General features: G+C 36.0%; 1 protein-coding gene across 1 annotated transcript; it reads right to left on the reverse strand.

Moving 5' to 3' along the window:
* Positions 1–7,310: 7,310 nt before the first annotated feature.
* Positions 7,311–8,705, reverse strand: LOC118736063 (putative uncharacterized protein DDB_G0278921). Its single transcript, XM_036466171.1, has 2 exons — positions 7,597–8,705; positions 7,311–7,536 (listed from the first exon to the last, which is right to left on the reverse strand). The coding sequence occupies exons 1-2, from the start codon at positions 8,703–8,705 to the stop codon at positions 7,311–7,313; spliced, it is 1,335 nt and encodes a 444-aa protein (XP_036322064.1).
* Between the last annotated feature and the right edge of the window lie 523 nt (positions 8,706–9,228).

Genomic DNA, 9,228 nt, shown 5'->3' on the forward strand with positions numbered 1-9,228 from the left:
TAAACTCCTACTTGAGTAGGCTGAATGAGGATGTGCCGAACGAATGTCCGGCATGCGGAGAGACCCCACATGACTCGAACCATCTCTTCGCATGCCCGGAAAACCCGACAACCCTAACGGCCCTGTCCCTGTGGACAGATCCCACAGAAGCTGCACGCTTCCTAGGGTTGCCGTTAGTGGAACTTGACGACAACGACTGAGATACCAACCGATCTGGGCGGGGTTGTTGTAGCCGCTACAACAACAACAACAACAGTACTCGGCCACCACAAACCCAACTCCGAATTTGCGCTCCTTTACATGACAGCTGTAGAAGACGTCGCAAGGCCCCAGACATTGCTTGCCTTGCCCCGTCCATCGCATTTCTTGGATGGCGGTGATGTCAGCTTTTGTCCTTACCAGGACATCAACCAGCCGGGCAGAGGCACCTCCCAATTAAGGGTCCGGACATTACAGGTGCATGCCCTCAAATCATAGTTCTTTAAACGTTTGAGTTGGTCGTCATCATCCGAGGCTTTACCTTGCTTCTTCACTGGAAGTGGTTTTTACGTGACGGATCCGAAACTCAGCGCACAACCCATTGCTGGGACGGGGGTGGTTTCGCAACCAAATACACGTTTATATAGCGAGCCGCTTGCTCCAAGCAGACACCCGCTTGCAACCGCACCTAATGGTTAACAGACGCTGCAGACTTCAGTGAGCCCTTAAACCGAATAAGTCGGAGTGACCCCACCGAAGCTCCCCCTCTTTCCACCGTGATCCAAGGCTCCACTCGGATTGGTTACCGCATCTCTGTAACTGTAACTGCATACCCAGCGTAACGACTATACCCCATTGCACAGGGTTTGAACTGCTGACTGCAAAATAACATAAGCAACACTTGTTTGCCTTTTAAAGCAAGCAGTTCTTGATAATTTTCAATGCATTTGCCATTGCTTAGCTACCACTAACACAAATAAACCAGCAAAAGCGAAAAAGGGAAATTAATTCATTTGCTTCTGCTTATAGCAGTTTGTTTTTGCTTACACAGTCAGCCGCAGCAACCAGTTTAGAAAAATTTGCTGTTGTTGCAAGCAGTGCGACCGCGGGCTTGTGAAAAATCGTAGCAAAGAAGAGACTTAAAATGTATCAATATGTATCACTTTTTTATTTTAAGTATCAAAGTATCAATATAGAACGAAACCAATAATTTTTATAAAAAAACAATTTCCAAAACCATTTAATATTTACCGATTGCGAAATGGTACACGTATCAGTTGTGCTTGGTACTAGTATAATAATAATAACGAAAATGTCTTACATGTATGAGTTCAACTGGGTATTAGTAAAACAAAAATACATTTTGTACTTATAGGACTCAGAATTAAAATTTTTTAATCAAATGTGCTCTGCAGCGGCAGAGCTGTGCGGCAAACACAACAAGTTTAAAATAAAAGAAGTGAAAGTGAAAGTACATAACGTCCATTGCGTCACCATCACCGCCACCGTCAGTTGTCAAAAAAGTTGGATCGGTATATTTGTATGAAGTAAGTTAGATGAACAAAGCTGACGGTGACGGTGACGCACAAATTAGCTCAACTTTCAACTTTTCTTATGCGTTTGCGTCAAGTGCCAACTATTCTGTGTTTTGTTTATTTATGTGAATATACATTTTTTCAGTTTGTGAAAATTTTGGATTTATTTAAATAAGAAATGTAAAATATGATGAAAGAGAAGTAAAAAGGCAATTTTTGCAAAGAGCAACAGCGAGTTTGATTTTACGGACGCAATGGTGTACGGATAGTGTGTACCTTGCCGCATAAGCACCGTTGACACTGGCATTGACGGTGACGGCGACACAATGTACGTTGTGTACTTTCCCTTTTAGTTCAAAATGTAAAAAGTTATTTAAAGAATTTTCTAGCTTGTTTATTCCACCCAAAACTTCTCGATGTCTTCAACGCAATCTATATTATTATCAAGTTTCAAAAGTGGCCATTGCATGATAAAAACATAGTAAGGTAGAACCGTTCCCTCAGTTCGTCGGCCATGATTTTTTTTGCAGTTTGTCAGCATTTTAAAATCTTATAAAACTGAAAATGAAAAAATTAAATTGTTCAAAATTGTTGTTGTTTGAGATTGGAAATAAGAATGTGTGTGAGTCTGTGAGAAAATTTTGAAATTAAAATGCTTGAAAACGTCAAAAATGCTTTAAGGGCCGGTTACTCAATGTCTGGTTAACACTAATCTGCGGTTAAACATCGTTATCGACGTCTTCGACCCCATTCATATAACAGGGAGTCGGTAACGTCGATAACTATGTTTAACCGGAGATAAGTGTTAACCAGACATTGAGTAACCGGCCCTAAGTGTCTCTCAGCGGTTCTATCTTCCTATATTTTAATCAACGGCCATTGTATACAAATTTTCTTTTTGTCGCTTTCTTTGTATAAGTTAAGAAAAGTGTTTAAAACTGTTAAAATACATGCAAGGCTTTTCCAAATTTCACTCTTAAAATCAAATCTCTTTTATGTACAAGCAAAGATCAATATAATATACTAGCTGAATATTTTATTATTTTTAAAATTTGGACTTGACTTAAATGTGCTGTTGATATATGCGTATCTGCGGCATAAGTAATATACACTGTTGCGCTCCCAGTTGCGCAATGAAACGCCTTTAAAACGCCGGGTTACAGCTCCGGTTCCAACTGGGGCTCCGCTATGCCAGGTATGGGTAGCAGCACTACACATGGAGTTACAACACTCCGAGTTTCCACGGTAAAGCAGTGAATTATGTTTATAATAAAAATAGTGTACACACGCGAGTACTACTTTCGGTTTGAAAAAATAAAAATACTTGTTTTAATTTTTCACAAACGTTAATTAAATTTTATTGTACTTATATGACCGGTCAGGTTGAAAGGCGAGTATCGAGTCAAAATGGCTTCCTGGAAGCCGAGCTACGATACACCTTCTAGAACGAATGTGGATCGTAAGCTCGGCAGTGTTGACAACACACGCGATGTAATCTTATTGTTTTGGGCAACATAAGTGTTGCCATGTAAGATTTTACCACATCGCGTGTAGTGCCATTACACCAACCGCCTATGGAAAAAGAAGTTTTACAAGGTGATCAGACTTGTAAAATCTTCTTTCCACATAGTATGTCAAATTGCTTTGGAGGAACGAAAATGTTATATTAATTTTCTTTCCCCCTTTTTATTCGTTCGTCCATAGCAATTTGGAAATGAATACTCCATAACATGCTAACTAAATATACATTACAAAAATTACTTAATGGTAATTAGTAATAGGCTAAACTAATTTGAATCGGAAAAAAAATTAAATTGGTCTTATATTGAATAATTTTTTTTTGTTTTCAGAAATATTTAACTATACATTTTAATGTTTAATTTGTAAGTATTTTATAGTACAATATTTGTTCATTAAAAATTTTGTAGTCTTAAATATCAGTTTCTTTTGTAGTTTAAAGTATTGTAATTTAGTTATTACAATTTTATTTCTTATAAATAAACGAAAGTACATTTAAAGCATTTTTCTGTAGTATTTAAAATATTGCGTTTATATAAATGAAGGGATTGTGTTCATTTGGTGAATAATTTCTATTTAGTGAATATTTCATTTTACACATTTTTTTTTGTTTGTTTGCTTGACTGGAGAAATTCATACACATGTTGTTGTTATATGTTGAAATAATAATTGGTTGAGATGAAAGTTTGAACTAACTTTTTGAACTCTATTTTTGTGGATTATTTTTACTTTATCTTTTTCTTTATCGAAAATGGTAATATTAACACCATCTACTTTAGTTACAACGTGAGGACCCTGATATATATTTTCATGTTTAATTCGGGGTTCTTTTTGTACTAGAACGAGATCGTTTTCTTTAATATCTACTGGACGAGAGTGTCTATCATACAAATTCTTGTTACGGATTTTATGTTTGATAATTAATTCTTTGGCTATTGCATGTGACTTTTGCATCCGGTACTTAACCTCTTTTGCATAATTCTCAACATTATAAATGAGATCAATTTTTTCCTTTTTCAATTCTTGCGGTAAAGTCGGTGTTTTTCCGAAAACTAGTTCGAATGGAGTAAATTTATTGTCAAAAACAGAATTTGGAGTAGTATTATGCAAAAAGGTGAAATACTTAAGACAAATGTCCCAGTCTGAAATAGTCTCATTTAGGTATGCACGTAAGTATTCATTGAAAACGCGATGATTTCGCTCAATAGTGCCCACTGTTTCGTGATGGTGTGCTGTCGAAAAGTTATGATCAATCTTCAAGAGTTTTGTTAGTTCCGAAAATATTTCGTTTTTATATTCCGTTCCTAAATCTGATCTGATCGAATTTATTATGCCGTATACTAGTATGTGACTTTCAAAAATAGCGGAGGCGATCGTTTTGGCGCTTTTGTCTGGGACAGCAACGGTTACCAGATACTTTGTCAGATCACAAATCATAGTAACAGCGAACTTGTTACCACTTGTTGATTCTGTTGATAGGTGTTGGCGTTAAAACAAGGGTTTCTTTTGTTTTTGGTTTTGGCTTGTTTAGTAAGCATTTCTCGCAATTCTTGACAAATTTTGATATGTCGCGGGTCATATTTTTCCAAAAATATTTCGTTCCGATTTTCGCATATAATCTTTTGAGTCCACAATGTCCTCCACTTATTGGGTCGTTATGGTATATTGTCATAAGTTGGTGTTTCTTTTCGTCGTCGGTCACAGTTTCGACTGGATCCGTCAATATAATTTCTACGTTCTTTAAAATTTTATTTCCGCGATCTTTTAAGTTCGTAATTGTAAAATATTTGAAAAATAAATCATTTTTTGGCCATTCTAACGTCTTAATATTACAACTGTTGGCTTCGACTTCAAGCCGCGAAAGTAACTCATCGAAATTCGTTTTTTCGTTAACAATCGTAAAATTAAGTAACTCGAGTTTTTTGTGTTTTAAATGTGCACAAACTTGAAAATTTTAAATTTCATTATTTTTATCATATATTATATTTGTTTTTACCCGGCGTATTTTCTTTGAGAAATCATATGAAAATTTGTCATAAACCTGTAATTTAATATTGTCATTGCATTCACTATCGTTCTTTAATTGTGTTCTATTCATCATTGATCTTGTTTTTACCGCTAGCACTTGTTTAGTTGAGTCTTTTAGTTCGTCCATTGTAATCCGTGACAATGCGTCCGCTCCTACATTCGATTTTCCTTTTATATATTCAATTGTAAAGTCGTATTCTGACAGTTCTAAGCGTATTCTAGAAAGCTTTGACGACGGGTCCTTCATGTTAAAGAGATAAACTAAGGGTCGATGGTCAGATTTCACCGTAAAGTGAGTGCCGTAAACATACGGTCGAAACTGCTTGATCGCAAAATATATAGCTAAAAGTTCAAGTTCGATTATCGGTTTATTCTGTTCTGATTTATTGAAAGATTTTGACGCGAAACATATCGGCAAATCATTGCCGTCATTGTTTTGGCTTAATATAGCACCGCACCCCACTTTCGAGGCATCGACAGTAATAATAAATCGTTTTGTGAAGTCTGGGTATTGAAGCAATTTTGGGGAAATTAACGCTGATTTTAACGATTCAAAAGCATTGTCGCACGCGCTATCCCAAGTAAATTCAACTTTTTTCCTGCCTAATTTATTTAAAAGCGCTGCCAGAGACGCAAAATTTGGTATAAACCGCCTGTAATAATTAGCAAACGCGACGAAACGTCGAACCGCATCTTTATCAGTCGGTTTTGTATATTTTTTAACAGCGTTTATTTTGGTGTCGTCTGGCAACAGACCTTTGGCTGAGCATTTATGGCCTAGGAATGTAACTTCCGGCCGAAGGAAATTGCATTTATTAGGGTTGAGTTTTAGGTTGAAGTTTCGACAAGTCTCAAAAACTTTCGCTAAATTTTTTATGTGATGTGCTTCACTACATCCAATAACGATTATATCGTCAACGTAAAGAAATGCCACATTAGGCGAAATACCGGAAAAAGCAATTGTCATCATACGCGAAAATGAATTTGGTGCTACATTTAACCCAAACGGTAATACTTTCCATCTGAATGCTCCACGGTCCGTACTGAAGGAGGTAACGTCACGTGAATCAATATGTAAAGGGATTTGATGAAACCCTGAAAAAAGGTCTAAGGTTGAGAAATATTTCGCCCATCCGAGGTTATCTAAAATGTCGTCAACTCGAGCGAGAGGGAACTTATCGGCAATCAATTTTTTGTTAACAGCGCGAAAGTCTACGCACATACGGTATGCTTTTTTACCATTAGTATCTTTTTTTGGAACGACAATTAAAGGACAATTATAATTCGAATAACTTTCTTCGATTAATTCATTTTCTAATAACTTGTTAACTTGGCGATTTATTTCTTCACGCTGGGAATATGGTAATCGGTAATTTTTAATGTAAACTGGGTTATTGTCTGTCAAACGTAGTTTTTGTTCGTAAAAGTTATTTAACGTCATTTTGTCGTCGGGAAGTGCAAATATGTCTGCGTAATCTACGCACAAGTTAAGTAATTTGCTTTCAGCGTAACTAGGGATTTGTTTTTTCAAAACGTTAATCAGTTCTTTTGTCCGGTTGTCGTCGTTTCTTGTCTTATTTATAGAATAAACATTGAAATTAGAAAGTTTTTCAGTCCGGATGTTACAGTTCTTTACGTATTTTATATCGTTTGTGGTATTTATGACTTTGACGATTGGGTTGCTTGTACTAATTATACATCGTGCTGTGAATACACCGCTATCGATTTCTTGTGATTCCACAACAAGTGGTTCTGGTGAACTTCCTAAATTAAAAAGACGAAAAACTTCGCATCTGGGTGGAATTACGCAGGTATCGCTTTCAGTTCCGTGAAGAATCGGAATCGCGACTTGTTTGTTACCCACCCAGAAGGAAATGCAATTGCTTGCGTAGCTGATAACGCATTTATTGAATTTTAAAAAGTCTTTACCCAATATGCCGTCTGCTAGAATATTAAAGTCGTCGTTAACCACATGTAATGTATGTTTTATAAAAAAGTCCGAAAAAGTCAGATTTGTCGTTATTTTACCTAGAGTTGAAACGGTGTTTGAAGTGACGCCCGTAATGTTAATTATATCGTTCGTATTTATAGAAAAATGTTTATCGATGCTAGAAATTTTTATTAAAGAAATGTCGGCTTGCGTGTCGACTAAAAACGTACAAAATTTGTTTGAACCATTAATTCGCAATTCGATAAAATCAGAGTAATTTAGATTTAGACAGTATATGCCTTTTGTTGAAAAAGAAGTATTTAGTTGTCCATTTTTTCCGCCCTCAGTGTTCGCTCCTGAGGGGCGTGGGCGTTTAAAGCGCGCACATTAGCATTACTGCGTGAATTTGGACGTCTATTACTATTATTGTTGCTGTTATTGTTTCGATTGTTGTTTGATGACCGATTCCTATTATTGTTGAAATTGTTACCGTAATGCCTTGAACCATTGTTGCTGTACCTACTGTTATCAGCGTTATTATTGTACCTATTGAAATTTGAGTTGTTTTGTCTGAAATTGTTATTGTTGTACCTATTAAAATTGTACCCTCTGAAACTACCTCTAAAGCTATTTGGCCTATTTACTCGGGATCGAAACGCTAACACTTGGCGCTCTTTCACTTGATTATTTTGTCCGACTATCATTTTTGCTACTACGTCCTTTGAATCACTGAAGGTAGTTGACGATAAAATTGATTTGACCAAATCCGACCGAGTATTGAGTCTACAAACGTTTACTGTTTGCTCGACTGCTATTTTATGAGCCTTAGACTGTGTCATACCTTCAATGATCAAAGAGCGCTCTAAAGCATCCGAAAGCTCCTCGACACGCTTAGCAAATTCCGTATAATTGTTGTTTATGACATGTAAAGATGCAATTTTCCCAGCTACAACTTTCGAGGTGTCTGGCTTTATTCTATTTCTCAACGCATCTTTTATTTGCCCAACTGAACTAACTTCTGTTGGAATTGCTTCACGTGCCTTGCCTTCGAGTTTCGATTTCAAAAATGATATAAAAGTCGTATTTAAGTTTTCGTCTGCAAAATCTTCAATTAAATTACTTTTGTCTATAAACGATTCAAGTGCTAGCGGATCTCCGTTGTAATTTTCCCTAATGATTGAGGCACAAAGACTAATAAACGATTTTTTCTGTTCAGGGGTAGCCATGTCTAAAAATTCTTGAAAAAATTTAGAAATATTTGGTGAACTGGTAGCTGTTGACGGCTCGTCGGATATTGTTAGCAGATCTTTAAAGGATGAAAGTGAAGTACTTCTTTTAAGACTGAATTGTACCGAAGCTTCTGACTTGGCGTCACTAAATTCTTCTTCTGACTCAGAGTCAGCTAAGTCTGATTGGCAAATTAGCGATAAGCTATCAGGTGGAATCCTAACGCGACAATTCAGTTTATTAAAGCACTTTGCTAACTGTTCCTTGCAACGAGCTAATTTAACTTGGACTTCTTTGAGATTACAGGTATGGGCCGAACTATTACCAATAACTAGTAATAAAATATTATTGTAAGCTGTGATGAGCGAATATTTGTATTCGTTAAATTTTTTCGCATTCGAAGACAACGGTCTATTTTGTAAAATGCGTTTCGTAATCTTATCAAAATCTGCTTTATATACTTTAAATTGTTTAACGAATTCGCTCATAACCGGCTAATCTCAAAGAAGTGGAAACCCAACATGTACGAAAACAAGCTTTCGTTCACCCTGTATAAAAAAAATTAAAAAGAAATTGAATTATGAAAAATACTTATGTTTTTCTTCAGTAGGTCATCGGCTGAAAAATCGCATGCAACAAGGGGTTTTCATGCAGTTGGGATATCGGGGAATTTCATGCAGCACATATGCAAAGCAAAAGATTTGAAGTTGTTTGCTTAATTTTTTTTTGTATTTAAAGAAGTTTTAAATTTTGATATATATAGGGGTCGAACACATGTACATCGGTATACGGTTTTGAATCAACTTCCGATAAATTCAGCAAGTTGTATTTTAAAAAAAGATAAAGCAAATAAATAGATGTAATCGAAAAAGATCAAAAAAATTGTATTGGGTCACTTAAATCTAGTAATAGTTAATAAGGTGAAAAGTAAAACTGTATTGAATCACTTAAAGCTAGTAATGTTGAGAAGCGTCACTTATATCTAGGTGGATACTTGAAAATTTTAGTTTT

Source organism: Rhagoletis pomonella, unplaced genomic scaffold, assembly GCF_013731165.1.
Source record: "Rhagoletis pomonella isolate Grant_MI unplaced genomic scaffold, Rhpom_1.0 Rhpom_scaffold_00003, whole genome shotgun sequence".
Lineage (NCBI taxonomy): Eukaryota > Metazoa > Arthropoda > Insecta > Diptera > Tephritidae > Rhagoletis > Rhagoletis pomonella.

Coding starts and splice junctions, on each gene's coding strand:
- LOC118736063 (XM_036466171.1), bottom strand. CDS start 8,705: ATGAGCGAATTCGTTAAACAATTTAAAGTATATAAAGCAGATTTTGAT. Junction 7,537..7,596: donor TTTAGAGGTAGTTTCAGAGG/GTACAATTTTAA, acceptor AAATTTCAATAG/GTACAATAATAACGCTGATA.